Source organism: Haliotis cracherodii, unplaced genomic scaffold (genome assembly GCF_022045235.1).
Source record: "Haliotis cracherodii isolate W230 unplaced genomic scaffold, xgHalCrac1.p SCAF_5, whole genome shotgun sequence".
Classification (NCBI taxonomy): Eukaryota; Metazoa; Mollusca; class Gastropoda; order Lepetellida; family Haliotidae; genus Haliotis; species Haliotis cracherodii.
In genome coordinates, this window is record NW_027266308.1 from 63,906,917 (window position 1) to 63,924,023 (window position 17,107).

A 17,107-nucleotide genomic window follows, 5' to 3' on the forward strand; every position below is an offset into this window, starting at 1 on the left:
GTATATGAGGTGAAGCGAAGATTGGAGTTTGAAGTAGGTAAGGTAAGGGTTGTATATGAAATGTAGCGGACATGGTAGTTTGAAGCAGGTGAGGTAGAGGGTTCATATGAGATGTAGCGTACATGGTAGTTTGGAGCAAGTGAGGTAGAGGGTTTGAAGTAGGTAAGGTAAGGTGTGTATATGAGGTGTAGCGGACATGGTAGTTTGAAGTATGTAAGGTAAGGGGTTTATATGAGATGTAGCGGACAGGGTAGTTTGGAGCAAGTGAGGTAGAGGGTTTGAAGTAGGTAAGGTAAGGTGTGTATATGAGATGTAGCGTACATGGTCGTTTGGAGCAAGTGAGGTAGAGGGTTTGAAGTAGGTAAGGTAAGGTGTGTATATGAGGTGTAGCGGACATGGTAGTTTGGAGCAAGTGAGGTAGAGGGTTTGAAGTAGGTAAGGTAAGGTGTGTATATGAGGTGTAGCGGACATGGTAGTTTCAAGGAGGTACATCTCATAAAACCCTGTACTTTACCTTCTTCAAACTACCATGTTCGCTACATCTCACGTCAACCCCCTATCTTACCTACTTCAAACTTCAATGTCCGCTACATCATGTGAACCGCATCAAGGGTGATGTCATGTGTGATTGTAACCGTTGAAAGTGGCCCGAAACTGAACTGAGTGAGTGAGTCAGTGAGTCAGTGAGTGAGTAAGTATAGTTTAACGCCGCTTTTAGCAATATTCCTGCAATCTCACGGCGGGAACACCAGAAATGGGCTTCACACATTGTACCCATGTCGGGTATCGAACCAGGGTTTTGGGCGTGACGAACGAACGCTTTAACCACTAGGCTACCCGACCGTCCCTGGTCTTAAAGCCGCTCTGAGCAGTATTCCAGTTTTATCACGGCGTGTCAGCTTACTGTGGGAGGAAAGACCGAAGTGATGCAGGTCTCAGACGCTTACCACTTTGGTGAAACCCACGAGTACGGGTGTGGTGCTGACAAATCTTGATTCAAACCGGGTCAAACCGGGATTCGAACCAACGATCATAGGTTTCTGGTGTGGCCAAGGGATGCAACTGGGCACAGCGAATTGCGGCACATTAAATTTGTTTGGACAATCCAGTGACTGGGACTAGACAATCCAGTGACTGACATCATCTGAATCGATCCATGCAATTGGGATACGATGACATGCATTATTCAAGTCAGCGAGTCTTTTACTGCGAGCATGGGTTACTGAAGACCTATTTTCTACCCGGATCTTCAAGGGTCGCGGTGCCACCCGTGCACACATTTCTAAGGATAATGTTCACTGCATGAATCAATGTGTTGATCAGCTGTACTGTTGAAAAGGAAAGTATCAAGTAAGCTCCCCTGGTCACAGTCATAAACAAAACACATTTTCATCAACTATTTTCTCATATTTTATTACACATTTAGATCAAGATGTTGACATTTTCGGTGTTTTGATGGATACCATCATGGGTCAGAAGCAGTAAGGTCCCACTTGAGATCCACTTCATGGACCATCTGACTCTAGCAGATAGGGCGTCTGCCAGAGAGCGGAAGATCGGTGGTTCGATGCCCCGACAGCGTCATACCAAAAGACGTTACCCTGTCTGGCGCTTTTGTTTAGGGGATATAACTAGAACTTTTCGGCTCGGAGTATAATATGTGTGAGTGGGGCATCCATGTTAAATTGCGGCATAGTAACTCAGTAGCCCCAACCCAGCGTTAATCCGGACAAGTACAATCACACCACACACTCCCAGATGCATGCACGTCTCGACACAAGTGCAACAATCATTTCACCTCACTAACACATTAACCATTTCATTGCCACGGGCCGTCTCGTGAGAATAGGGTTGAACCCGTCTTCTATTCGGCTTGCTTCTCACAATAATATCCCCGGAGCGCCACGGTTGAGTTATTCGGGCAGTTCCGACAAGCCATATGCCGCCCGGACCAGTACTGTTCTTTTGGACAACAGGTGCTTGGCAATCGATTCCGCCCATGATACCGGAACTGATCCTGAAACTGCTGATCCCTCCTTGACGGTATGTACGCACAGGTTCGCACAGCCACCTTGACTGGTACTGGCGTTGTTGGTTTCGGGACAGGGAGATCCTCATACCCGTTTACACGTATTTTGAAACGGGAGAAAATAGATGGGTGCAGGACCCTATCTCCTCCATCCACAAAACAGGAGTATTCTGTTTTGGGGCATACATCAGGGATCTTGTTGGTGTGGCAGGTTGTGTAGGGATTGTCGTAGCTCCGGTGCTGTCGGCAGTTCACTCCATGCCCGACCTTGTACTCGAACACCATGGGTCGTGATGGGTTGATGGTATACCTTGTGCCCCCCGGGACCAGTTCATTCTCACCATCGACCTCAACATGGACCCGGATGTCCCGACGGTAGCGGACCTCAGATGGCAAGTATACTTCGAAACCAGAAACATAGATCACGGCTGTCAGATCAGCTTTGGTAATCCACCCAGCTTTATACAACCACCTGCTGTTAGGAATTCTGAAGCTAATCTCTTGGCCTGAATATAATTTGGAAATACTCATGAATGCAGTGTCTCCGCGCCTTGTTTTCCTTCCGGAAACGGTCTGGAACTCGAGGCCTCTTGAAGAGCAAGGTGGTTCTTTGTATGCCAACAGAGTTGAAATGTCCGTTCCCGCATCTTTACATACATGGGGCCTAACACCCCCTGCCTTGTACTGCAGCTCGTCACAATACATCCTTATGACTTGAAGGACCATGATTCTGTAGCACACGTACGACATCCCCGACACCTGGCGGAGACTCTCCAAAACATCTTCATCTTGCCCATTACTTCCCGCTATTGCATCGTAATCAGCCACTATGCCATCAGCAGCCTTCATGGCTACTTGAGACTGGACGTTTTGAGCTAACACTTCAACCAGCTCATACTGTTTGTCATAGATAGATTCAAGCGTAGATACTAACTTTTCAATTTTCACTGCGGTTGTCCAGCATAGGCCACTTGAACCTATGAATCCTTTGGGTACTGCAGCCAGAGAGGTAGAGGAACCCTCGATGATCTTACATGCTTCTTCAAGAACCTTCTTAAAGTAAACAGCCATTTCTGTAACATCTGGTTTAGTAACTGCAGGTACGTAATCATTATACTTTTTCAAAAACCTGTCCTTAGCAGCCTCGAAGTCGTCCGGCTTTTTGTCTAGAGTTATTGATTCCATTATAGTTTTCATATCGCCAATAAATTCTTTATTTTTCGCAAACCCATTTCTGACGCGATTGATGTGCCCCCTAAGGGCATGTATGGCGATAACTAGCCTTGTAGCTGATCCTAGCGTTGCTACGGCATTCGCCAACTCAGCCGTCGCATCCATGACATCAGACACAGAAGAATCGGTCGCTGCCTTCAAGGGATTGCAACTTTCAGCCATAACTACGGCGAAATTAATAGTTTTCTCAGTCACTTCTAAGGCAGCAGATGTCATCATGAAACCAATTACTATCGAAATGTCTGAGTCTATATCAGGTGCTAGAGTTCTTGCTGATTGTGTCAGGTTATTTAACTGATGGAAAACTATCAAATCGGCCTTAGCTTTTGCGGCACTAAAACTGTGAATCTTTTTGAAGTATGTTTTTAGCTCATAAAATCGCTGGTTGATGACCTTGCTGAATTCATTCTTTAAGTCGTCTGCAACTGCCACCAGATTATACTCCTGGTCGCCTAGGAACTGAAGAACCCTCTCCATCTGTTTCTGTCTGAGGAACTCTCGAAGGTCAAGGTCGGTGTTCAACAAACGCACTTTGACGCCTTTACATGTCGCTGGTTGGCGAGACTTGATGTAGACTCTGGTTTGGTCAACTACTCTCCAGAACAAGCACATCTTCCCACTGTTACATATCTTGTCTGTGTTGAAGTATGGAAACATCGACATCAGAATCTCCAACTTCTCGTCTGCGCCATCATCAATGTACATTGCCACTGCTCTGATGATCTGTGTGATGACTGCTTGTTGATCTGTTGTGTTGTGAGGTTGTATGGCATTGACTCGACCATGGTATTTCCACTTGAGAAGGATTGAACTAAATGTCAGAGCATTGAAATAATGATTAACGTCTTCATTATCCCATCTCCCTATCTTTTCTTGATGTGCAATAAACCCCTTTGCACGTTCTATTAATTGTAAAACGTCTCTCAATAGACAGTCGGGCCCCTCGTGATCCGGGCTACATGATTTATTAGCCTCTGACTTCAGAACATCAAACGTCAGATTTCCTGAGAAAATCTGCCCAAGTATGCGTTGATATTTGTTTTTATCATGTATTCTCTGAACATTTGGAAGATAGTCATAGAGGCCGTTGATAAAGTTGGTGTCGTCACAGAACCGATGAATCTCAGGATGTAGCGTCATAAGACGACGGTACGTGTACTGGATCAAGTTGTCGACGCCGTCATCGTCACCTCTACGAGAGTTGGTCACCGGAAGTGTCTTTATGTCTTCCTTCAGTTTCTCAAATAGCGCCAAGCGCCGCAAGTAGACACACACCCCGTGGTTAGAGTTGTCTGCGTTCTGGCACATTTTCTTTGCGAACTCCATGGACTTATATATGGGAATGTACCCTCGTGATTGTAACTGTTCGAAAACAAGTTGGAAGTTCTTCTCTGCTGATTTGAGAAAGGTTGATGCCCTCGATGACGTGATGTTCCGGCACAGCAGGGTGTAGAAACCAACCTCTGAAACGCAAATGAGGGTTAGCTGGTTATTTTGTTTGTATGTTTGTTTGTTGTTTAACGCTACGCTCAGCAATATTTCAGCTATTTAACAGCGGTCTGTAAATAATCGCGCATTGACCATACAATCCAGAGATTGGCATTATGAGCATCGATCTACTCATTTGGGATGCGATGACATGCATCAACCAAGTCAGCGAGCTTGACCACCCGATCCCGTTAGTCGCCTCTTACGACAAACATGGGTTGCTGAAGACCTATTCAAAGTCAAAGTCAAAATTAGTTTATTTTTGTGTAGGCCTTTGGCCCATATAAAACAAATGCAGTGCCAATAATACAATGTGAAGCACATTGCATAGATTTTACGACTTCATGTCTTTGTTTATACGCATAATATACATAATATTGCGGTTTTTTTAATAATTCCTCCTGAGTTGTACACAATATGTTTTTGAATTTATGCATAGTTGGAAACTTCCAATACAATTCTGGCAAATAGACTTTACCCAGCTAAGTATAATGTTTACAGATCAATACGAAATGATATTCATCTTCAACAGACATATTGCTAAACAGGACACATACGTAAACGTGATTCAATAGATTGCCATCTACCCTCGTTCTCTCGCAAAGGTAAAACGTTACATCTTAATTTAATAAAAACACTGCGTACATGTATGCCATTGTAAATGCTCAAATATCTTTCAGGTTCAAACAATGTTTCATATTCTTTAAACATCATATATGGGGTCCTACTGTTGAGTGTTGACATCCAGTTTTGACGAAATTCATCTACAAGACACGTTTTAAGCACCACGATGAAAGCTACATTGTCCCCAACAGACTGGTTTAATACAAATCCCAAACCAGACGAAAATAAAATTCTAACCCGGATCTTCACGGGTCCCATCCAAGAATGACAGTCATGACCATGACCACCTGTATACCCTACCTTCGCAGACAGGCGCCGGCTTGTCGTATCTGCCATCCCTCAAACACGTGAAGGAGTTGTCCGCTAGCACCTCGTAGCCGGAGTCGCACACCACGCTGCACTTCTCCCCGTACCGCGCTCCCTGGTTGCACGTGGTCCGGCCGTGCCGGATGTCACCAATACTCAGGCACTGCGCACCTGGCCAAATAGAGGTGATATTTTAAAGGGAGTATGTTCCACGCTCTGGTGATATGTCCGACATAGGTATAGACGCTTTGATTAGTGTGGGGAATGTATTCATCCATATAATTTCTATACAGATTTGGTAATTTACAAACTACTATGTTGATCCTTGACAGGGACAAACAAGGGTGCACAGGGACACACACAGAAGGATGCACAGAAACACACACAAGGGTACACTGGAACACACAGGGATGCACTGGAACACACACAAGGATGCACAGAAACCCACACAAGGGTACACAGGGACACACACACACAAGGATGTACAGAAACACACATGGGTACACAGGGACACACACACAAGGATGCACAGAAACACACAAGGGTACACAGGGACACACACACACACACACACACACACACACACAAGGATGCACAGAAACACACACAAGGGTACACAGGGACACACACACAAGGATGAACAGAAACACACACAAGGGTACACAGGGACACACACTCAAGGATGAACAGAAACACATACAAGGGTCCATAGGGACACACACACAAGGATGAACAGAAAAACACACAAGGGTACACAGGGACACACACACAAGGATGCACAGAAACACACAAGGGTACACAGGGACACACACACACAAGGATGCACAGAAACACACAAGGGTACACAGGGACACACACTCAAGGATGAACAGAAACACATACAAGGGTCCATAGGGACACACACACAAGGATGAACAGAAACACACACAAGGGTACATAGGGACACACACACAAGGATGAACAGAAACACACACAAGGGTACACAGGGACACACACACAAGGATGAACAGAAACACACACAAGGGTACATAGGGACACACACACAAGGATGAACAGAAACACACACAAGGGTACACAGGGACACACACACAAGGATGCACAGAAACCCACACAAGGGTACACAGGGACACACACACACAAGGATGTACAGAAACACACATGGGTACACAGGGACACACACACAAGGATGCACAGAAACACACAAGGGTACACAGGGACACACACACACACACACACACACACAAGGATGCACAGAAACACACACAAGGGTACACAGGGACACACACACAAGGATGAACAGAAACACACACAAGGGTACACAGGGACACACACTCAAGGATGAACAGAAACACATACAAGGGTCCATAGGGACACACACACAAGGATGAACAGAAACACACACAAGGGTACACAGGGACACACACACAAGGATGCACAGAAACACACAAGGGTACACAGGGACACACACACAAGGATGCACAGAAACACACAAGGGTACACAGGGACACACACTCAAGGATGAACAGAAACACATACAAGGGTCCATAGGGACACACACACAAGGATGAACAGAAACACACACAAGGGTACATAGGGACACACACACAAGGATGAACAGAAACACACACAAGGGTACACAGGGACACACACACAAGGATGAACAGAAACACACACAAGGGTACATAGGGACACACACACAAGGATGAACAGAAACACATACAAGGGTCCATAGGGACACACACACAAGGATGCACAGAAACACACACAAGGATGCACAGAAACACACACAAGGGTACACAGGGACACACACACAAGGATGAACAGAAACACATACAAGGGTCCATAGGGACACACACACAAGGATGCACAGAAACACACACAAGGATGCACAGAAACACACACAAGGGTACACAGGGACACACACACACAAGGATGCACAGAAACACACACACAAGGATGCACAGGGACACACACAAGGATGCACAGAAACACACACAAGGGTACACAGGGACACACACACACAAGGATGCACAGAAACACACACAAGGATTCCCACGAATACACACAAGGGTACACAGGGACACACAAGGATGCATAGAAACACACACAAGGATTCCCACGAATACATACAAGGGTACATAGGGACACACACACAAGGATGCACAGAAACACACACGAGGATGCACAGAAACACACACAAGGGTACACAGGGACACACACACACACAAGGATGTACAGAAACACACACAAGGATGCACAGGGACACACACACAAGGATGCACAGAAACATACACAAGGATGCACAGAAACACACACAAGGGTACACAGGGACACACACACAAGGATGCACAGAAACAGAAACAAGGGTACACAGGGACACACACTCAAGGATGCACAGAAACACACACAAGGGTACACAGGGACACACACAAAAGGATGCACAGAAACACGCACATGGGAACACAGGGACACACACAAGGATGCCCACGAATACACACAAGGGTACACAAGGACACACACACACAAGGATGCACAGAAACACACACACAAGGATGCACAGAAACACACACAAGTATTCCCACGAATACACACACGGGTACACAGAAACACAAACTGAGGGTACACAGGGATACACGCAAGGATGCACAGGGACACACAAAAAGGTGCACAGGGATACACACACAATAATGCACAGGGACACTAAAGGGTGGACACACACAAGGATGCACAGAAACAGACACAAGGATGCACAGGGAGACACAAGGGTGGACACACACACAAGGATGCACAGAAACACAAACAAGAGTACACAGGGACACACATGGATGCACAGAAACACACACAAGGGTACACAGGGATACACACAAGGATGCACAGGGACACACAAAAAGGTGCACAGGGATACACACACAATAATGCACTAAAGGGACACTAAAGGGTGGACACACACAAGGATGCACAGAAACAGACACAAGGATGCACAGGGAGACACAAGGGTGGACACACACACAAGGATGCACAGGGAGACACACAAAGAAGCACTCGAATAAACAAAGGTTTACAGGAATACACGAAGGGGTACACAGGAACACACACAAGGATGCACAGGGACACACAAGGGCGGACAGGTAGACACGAAGATGGACAAGGAGACACAAGGGTGGACAAGAACACACAAGGATGCACAAGGACATGGAGACACATAGGGATGCACAGGGAGACACACAAGGGACAGATGGGGCCTGTGCGGTACACCTTACCTTCCACTGTGATGGTGAATGTACAGTGGTCACTCCTGCCCTCCTTGTCGGTCGCAGTGTACTTGACGATGTGGGTACCTACAGTCAGCATGGAACCTGGGCTCGGCGAGAACTTGGTCAACTTCGGACTGAAACGTTCGTGATGTTTGTCAAAAGTGAGCACCTTGATTAAAACCATGAAAAGATTTGGAAAATACCTGTCGACGCCCAGTTGACGGTACACATGTTCTGCAAATCCTGCAATCGATCGATTGCACCGCAGTCGCCATTTTGTTTATCAACCGTATGGCGATTTTGTTACGAGATTTTGATAGACTCATTAGTCCAGCCAAAATGTAACTCTAATACCAGCCTAGTTCGGCAAGGTTGGATACTGGATTTTATAGTAGGCCTGGGACGAGTCCAAATTTACTACCCAGGTACCCACCACCTTATTACCCTACCCTACCCGGGTACCCGCTGTAGATATTTAGAGATAGGTACAAATTGTCCGATTTCGAAAAGTTTGATCGTAGCCCTGGCAAAATAATACACGTGTAAAATGATCCGGTCATGCATACACTGAAGTTTACTGCATGAAGTTACATCTTTATTCAAACATATACAAGTCAGAAGGAATGGATGCGTTTTCAGAAAGAAATGGGAACATTAGTGACTTATAGTGTAACCATAGAGTTCAGATATTTTTTGTCATTAAACAATATATCACGCGACAAACAACGGGTATGGGTAGTCCCGTGGGTACCCGGGTCCTACTCAGGATCCACCCGACCCAAGTACCCGAGGTACCCGTCACATCCCTATTTAATAGTCAGTTAACTCCCTCACCTCGGGAAGATGCACATACTGCAGAGTTGCGTCCCTTAGTCATTCATTTTATTTGACTTTAATCCAATTTGGTGTTTACATGAGGATATTTACATGACTTTCCCCTGTTCGGGGTCGCTGGCGGTCGGTACTTCCCAGGTGACAGCGGCTGACCTTTGACCCGGCTTCACCAACGTAGTAAGCGACTGCGGGCAGTCGATGGATGGAGGGAGGTTCCCCACTGCAACAGACGCAGAGCGATAACTAGCACATGTGTAGTAGGCTCAAATCAAGCCCTTAATAAATCAGTCTGGGTGAAGGATCAAGGACGACTCCGAGGTTATGGTCAAGGAAGTAAGACCGAGGCAAGAGGGTATCGGCAATGTCTTCGATTTTGGAACAGTGGACGCTTGAAACACTAAGTTCCATCTGCTACTGAACTCATCAGGAAAAAGTAAAACTTTATACCCAGTCTTACTAGCAAGAAGTAAAACATCATACCAGGTATTACTAGCAAGAAGTAAAACCCCATTCCAGGTCTTAATAGCAAGAAGTAAAACCTCATACCAGGTCTTACCAGTAAAAGGTAAAACCTGATACCAGGTCTTACTAGCAAGAAGTAAAACCTGATACCAGGTCTTACTAGTAAAAGGTAAAACCTGATACCAGGTCTTACTAGCAAGAAGTAAAACCTGATACCAGGTCTTACCAGTAAAAAATAAAACCTGATACCAGGTCTTACCAGTAAAAAGTAAAACCTCCTTCCAGGTCTTACTAGTAAAAGGTAAAACCTGATACCAGGTCTTACTAGTAACAAGTAAAACCTTATACCAGGTCTTTCCAGTAAAAAGTAAAACCTCCTTCCAGGTTTTACCTGTAAAAAGTCAAACCTGATACCAGGTCTTACTAGTAAAAAGTAAAACCTCCCAAGAGATTATACCGTGATAAAAAAATACCTACTCTACATGTTTGCAGTGTTTAACTTCTGTTATTTATTGGCATACAGTTCTAGAGCTTTCAGGTGTTCATATGACCTACGTCCTAGCTGTACAGGTAATAGGTGATTACCGACATACATCATTATTTTGTAGACGGTTTGCAGATTTCGAATTAACATGTGCAGTCCGTCACTCTCACAATTCTCAAAGGATGTATAATTTTAACGTAAAAAGGGTCAGATCTCTGAAAGCAGATGTCACTATAATTGAACATTGTATGCTCTTGACATAACATATGTGCATGTGTAAAACTGACCTACTTCTGCTAGTCTACCCATCACCTTGTACCTGTGTAAAACTGACCCACTTCTGCTAGTCTACCCATCACCTGGTACCTGTGTAAAACTGACCTACTTCTGCTAGTCTACCCATCACCTGGTACCTGTGTAAAACTGATCCACTTCTGCTAGTCTACCCATCACCTGGTACCTGTGTCACACTGACCTACTCCTGCTAGTCTACCCATCACCTGGTACCTGTGTAAAACTGACCCACTCCTGCTAGTCTACCCATCACCTGGTACCTGTGTAAAACTGACCCACTTCTGCTAGTCTACCCATCACCTGGTACCTGTGTAAAACTGACCCACTTCTGCTAGTCTACCCATCACCTGGTACCTGTGTAAAACTGACCTACTCCTGCTAGTCTACCCATCACCTGGTACCTGTGTAAAACTGACCCACTTCTGCTTGTCTAACCATCACCTGGTACCTGTGTAAAACTGACCCACTTCTGCTAGTCTACCCACCACCTGGTACCTGTGTAAAACTGACCCACTTCTGCTTGTCTAACCATCACCTGGTACCTGTGTAAAACTGACCCACTTCTGCTAGTCTACCCATCACCTGGTACCTGTGTAAAACTTACCCACTTCTGCTAGTCTACCCATCACCTGGTACCTGTGTAAAACTGACCCACTTCTGCTAGTCTACCCATCACCTGGTACCTGTGTAAAACTGACCCACTTCTGCTAGTCTACCCATCACCTGGTACCTGTGTAAAACTGACCCACTTCTGCTAGTCTACCCATCACCTGGTACCTGTGTCAAACTGACCCACTTCTGCTAGTCTACCCATCACCTGGTATCTGTGTAAAACTGACCCACTTCTGCTAGTCTACCCATCACCTGGTATCTGTGTAAAACTGACCCACTTCTGCTAGTCTAACCATCACCTGGTACCTGTGTAAAACTGACCCACTTCTGCTAGTCTACCCATCACCTGGTACCTGTGTAAAACTGACTCACTTCTGCTAGTCTACCCATCACCTGGTACCTGTGTAAAACTAACCACTTCTGCTAGTCTACCCATCACCTGGTACCTGTGTAAAACTGACCCACTTCTGCTAGTCTACCCATCACCTGGTACCTGTGTAAAACTGACCTACTTCTGCTAGTCTACCCATCACCTGGTACCTGTGTAAAACTGACCCACTTCTGCTAGTCTACCCATCACCTGGTACCTGTGTAAAACTGACCTACTTCTGCTAGTCTAACCATCACCTGGTACCTGTGTAAAACTGACCCACTTCTGCTAGTCTACCCATCACCTGGTACCTGTGTAAAACTGACCCACTTCTGCTAGTCTACCCATCACCTGGTACCTGTGTCACACTGACCCACTTCTGCTAGTCTACCCATCACCTGGTACCTGTGTAAAACTGACCCACTTCTGCTAGTCTAACCATCACCTGGTACCTGTGTAAAACTGACCCACTTCTGCTAGTCTACCCATCACCTGGTACCTGTGTAAAACTGACCCACTTCTGCTAGTCTACCCATCACCTGGTACCTGTGTAAAACTGACCCACTTCTGCTAGTCTACCCATCACCTGGTACCTGTGTCACACTGACCCACTTCTGCTAGTCTACCCATCACCTGGTACCTGTGTCACACTGACCCACTTCTGCTAGTCTACCCATCACCTGGTACCTGTGTCACACTGACCCACTTCTGCTAGTCTACCCATCACCTGGTACCTGTGTCACACTGACCCACTTCTGCTAGTCTACCCATCACCTGGTACCTGTGTCACACTGACCTACTCCTGCTAGTCTACCCATCACCTGGTACCTGTGTCACACTGACCCACTTCTGCTAGTCTACCCATCACCTGGTACCTGTGTCACACTGACCCACTTCTGCTAGTCTACCCATCACCTGGTACCTGTGTCACACTGACCCACTTCTGCTAGTCTACCCATCACCTGGTACCTGTGTAAAACTGACCCACTTCTGCTAGTCTACCCATCACCTGGTACCTGTGTCAAACTGACCTACTCCTGCTAGTCTACCCATCACCTGGTACCTGTGTCACACTGACCTACTCCTGCTAGTCTACCCATCACCTGGTACCTGTGTCACACTGACCCACTTCTGCTAGTCTACCCATCACCTGGTACCTGTGTCACACTGACCCACTTCTGCTAGTCTACCCATCACCTGGTACCTGTGTCACACTGACCCACTTCTGCTAGTCTACCCATCACCTGGTACCTGTGTAAAACTGACCCACTTCTGCTAGTCTACCCATCACCTGGTACCTGTGTCACACTGACCTACTCCTGCTAGTCTACCCATCACCTGGTACCTGTGTCACACTGACCCACTTCTGCTAGTCTACCAATCACCTGGTACCTGTGTCACACTGACCCACTTCTGCTAGTCTACCCATCACCTGGTACCTGTGTCACACTGACCCACTTCTGCTAGTCTACCCATCACCTGGTACCTGTGTCACACTGACCCACTTCTGCTAGTCTACCCATCACCTGGTACCTGTGTAAAACTGACCTACTTCTGCTAGTCTACCCATCACCTGGTACCTGTGTCACACTGACCCACTTCTGCTAGTCTACCCATCACCTGGTACCTGTGTCACACTGACCTACTTCTGCTAGTCTACCCATCACCTGGTACCTGTGTAGAACTGACTCACTTCTGCTAGTCTACCCATCACCTGGTACCTGTGTAAAACTGACCTACTTCTGCTAGTCTACCCATCACCTGGTACCTGTGTCACACTGACCTACTTCTGCTAGTCTACCCACCACCTGGTACCTGTGTCACACTGACCCACTTCTGCTAGTCTACCCATCACCTGGTACCTGTGTCACACTGACCTACTTCTGCTAGTCTACCCATCACCTGGTACCTGTGTCACACTGACCTACTTCTGCTAGTCTACCCATCACCTGGTACCTGTGTCACACTGACCCACTTCTGCTAGTCTACCCATCACCTGGTACCTGTGTCACACTGACCCACTTCTGCTAGTCTACCCATCACCTGGTACCTGTGTAAAACTGACCTACTTCTGCTAGTCTACCCATCACCTGGTACCTGTGTAACACAGACCCACTTCTGCTAGTCTACCCATCACCTGGTACCTGTGTCACACTGACCCACTTCTGCTAGTCTACCCATCACCTGGTACCTGTGTCACACTGACCCACTTCTGCTAGTCTACCCATCACCTGGTACCTGTGTCACACTGACCCACTTCTGCTAGTCTACCCATCACCTGGTACCTGTGTCACACTGACCCACTTCTGCTAGTCTACCCATCACCTGGTACCTGTGTCACACTGACCTACTTCTGCTAGTCTACCCATCACCTGGTACCTGTGTCACACTGACCCACTTCTGCTAGTCTACCCATCACCTGGTACCTGTGTCACACTGACCCACTTCTGCTAGTCTACCCATCACCTGGTACCTGTGTCACACTGACCCACTTCTGCTAGTCTACCCATCACCTGGTACCTGTGTCACACTGACCCACTTCTGCTAGTCTACCCATCACCTGGTACCTGTGTAAAACTGACCCACTTCTGCTAGTCTACCCATCACCTGGTACCTGTGTCACACTGACCTACTCCTGCTAGTCTACCCATCACCTGGTACCTGTGTCACACTGACCCACTTCTGCTAGTCTACCCATCACCTGGTACCTGTGTCACACTGACCCACTTCTGCTAGTCTACCCATCACCTGGTACCTGTGTCACACTGACCCACTTCTGCTAGTCTACCCATCACCTGGTACCTGTGTCACACTGACCCACTCCTGCTAGTCTACCCATCACCTGGTACCTGTGTAAAACTGACCTACTTCTGCTAGTCTACCCATCACCTGGTACCTGTGTCACACTGACCCACTTCTGCTAGTCTACCCATCACCTGGTACCTGTGTCACACTGACCTACTTCTGCTAGTCTACCCATCACCTGGTACCTGTGTAGAACTGACTCACTTCTGCTAGTCTACCCATCACCTGGTACCTGTGTAAAACTGACCTACTTCTGCTAGTCTACCCATCACCTGGTACCTGTGTCACACTGACCTACTTCTGCTAGTCTACCCATCACCTGGTACCTGTGTCACACTGACCCACTTCTGCTAGTCTACCCATCACCTGGTACCTGTGTCACACTGACCTACTTCTGCTAGTCTACCCATCACCTGGTACCTGTGTCACACTGACCTACTTCTGCTAGTCTACCCATCACCTGGTACCTGTGTCACACTGACCCACTTCTGCTAGTCTACCCATCACCTGGTACCTGTGTCACACTGACCCACTTCTGCTAGTCTACCCATCACCTGGTACCTGTGTCACACTGACCCACTTCTGCTAGTCTACCCATCACCTGGTACCTGTGTCACACTGACCCACTTCTGCTAGTCTACCCATCACCTGGTACCTGTGTCACACTGACCTACTTCTGCTAGTCTACCCATCACCTGGTACCTGTGTCACACTGACCCACTCCTGCTAGTCTACCCATCACCTGGTACCTGTGTAAAACTGACCTACTTCTGCTAGTCTACCCATCACCTGGTACCTGTGTCACACTGACCCACTTCTGCTAGTCTACCCATCACCTGGTACCTGTGTCACACTGACCCACTTCTGCTAGTCTACCCATCACCTGGTACCTGTGTCACACTGACCCACTTCTGCTAGTCTACCCATCACCTGGTACCTGTGTCACACTGACCCACTTCTGCTAGTCTACCCATCACCTGGTACCTGTGTCACACTGACCCACTTCTGCTAGTCTACCCATCACCTGGTACCTGTGTCACACTGACCCACTTCTGCTAGTCTACCCATCACCTCGGACCGTCTGTTGTTCCGATCTTCTGCTGACTCCCGTTTTACCTGCGCGTGTGTAAAAAATATGTATTGCAGTCACCTAAACAAGATCTTATATTGCATATTGTTTTTAAAAAAATACCCATCACCTGGTACCTATAGAAAAATAGAATGGAAGACTTTTTGTTCATCGTAAGCCAAACGTCGAATCATTTAAAAACATGTTTTAGTCCAAATTATAATTAAGAAGTCTTGTCCGTGAGGAGATGCTGACAACATAATTACTGATAAACAAATCGCCTATTGTACAATGTCAGTGTGATGGCCACTCAGTGTTCAAGCGTTGAATGAAGAAAACATTCCCTCGAATCCCCTCAACACATTCATCAAACATTAGACAAACAGTCATTTGTTACATTTAACCACTTTCTAAATGGTATTGTGTGTTCATAACTAAATGTTGAAACGAAGTTCGTTATCCAGCATCGCGTTCGGTTACCCATCAAAATAAGATGTATCTAGCCTGAATGGGACTACATCATATTTCAAAACAGACTAGGTGTATCGATCGCCTAATTCACATCCTGAATTACAACCTTGATTAAAGAATAGCTCACCTGACACTCCCTGAATTACACCTTGATTAAAGAATAGCTCACCTGACACGTGGAGGAGACAGGCCAGGACTGCAGCCAGCAGAACATCCATGATGGCATCTGCAAACCCAGGTCAGTCCGAGGCTATATACATACGTGTATCGTAGTCTATCACTGGATTAAGGAACTTGACAATACGTGTTTCTGTGGCCAGTGATAACAGACCTACAATACGGAAACACCAATTATGACGTTGACGTAAGCGTGTGTTTACTAACACCTCAACAGCAATATTGTTGACATAGACTATCGTAAGCTGACAAGCGATTCTAAGAAATCCTTTATCTCAATTAAAGTTGCCGGAACAATGGCCCTGGTCTCCCGCCCTGTGTGTTTTTGTATGTGTGTGTTGATAGGGGGGGGGGGGGGGGGAAGGATGGGTGTGAGTTTGTGTTGATGGGGTGGGGGGGGGGGGGGATTGGGTGTGTGTGCGCGCGATATGGAGAGAGACTATATGCAATATATGCTGGACTGGCTGCCTTTGGTAAATGGATAACAGATTGCCTGTGAAATATGCTGGACTGTTTGTAACTGATGTGTACATGTAGATCTGATTGTGAGATATCGTGAACTCATAGGGACATATGTCTGGACGTGTTGGAGGAC

The 17,107-nt window shown here is 46.7% G+C and overlaps 1 protein-coding gene across 1 annotated transcript; it reads right to left on the reverse strand.

Annotated features, from left to right (window-relative positions):
- Window positions 1-1,802: 1,802 nt before the first annotated feature.
- Window positions 1,803-16,570, reverse strand: LOC139443929 (uncharacterized). The gene is made up of 5 exons (XM_071224817.1): window positions 16,505-16,570; window positions 9,862-9,988; window positions 8,941-9,068; window positions 5,675-5,851; window positions 1,803-4,725 (listed from the first exon to the last, which is right to left on the reverse strand). The coding sequence occupies exons 1-5, from the start codon at window positions 16,551-16,553 to the stop codon at window positions 1,865-1,867; spliced, it is 3,342 nt and encodes a 1,113-aa protein (XP_071080918.1). The 5' UTR covers window positions 16,554-16,570; the 3' UTR covers window positions 1,803-1,864.
- Window positions 16,571-17,107: the final 537 nt, after the last annotated feature.

Excerpts from the sequence above, each read along its gene's own strand:
- LOC139443929 (XM_071224817.1), bottom strand. The coding sequence starts at position 16,553 with ATGGATGTTCTGCTGGCTGCAGTCCTGGCCTGTCTCCTCCACGTGTCA. Across the intron at positions 9,989-16,504 it reads CTGTCTCCTCCACGTGTCAG|TGGGGAACCTCCCTCCATCC; the intron begins GTGAGCTATTCT and ends CGTCTGTTGCAG. Across the intron at positions 9,069-9,861 it reads CCCGAACAGGGGAAAGTCAT|TCCGAAGTTGACCAAGTTCT; the intron begins GTAAATATCCTC and ends CGAACGTTTCAG.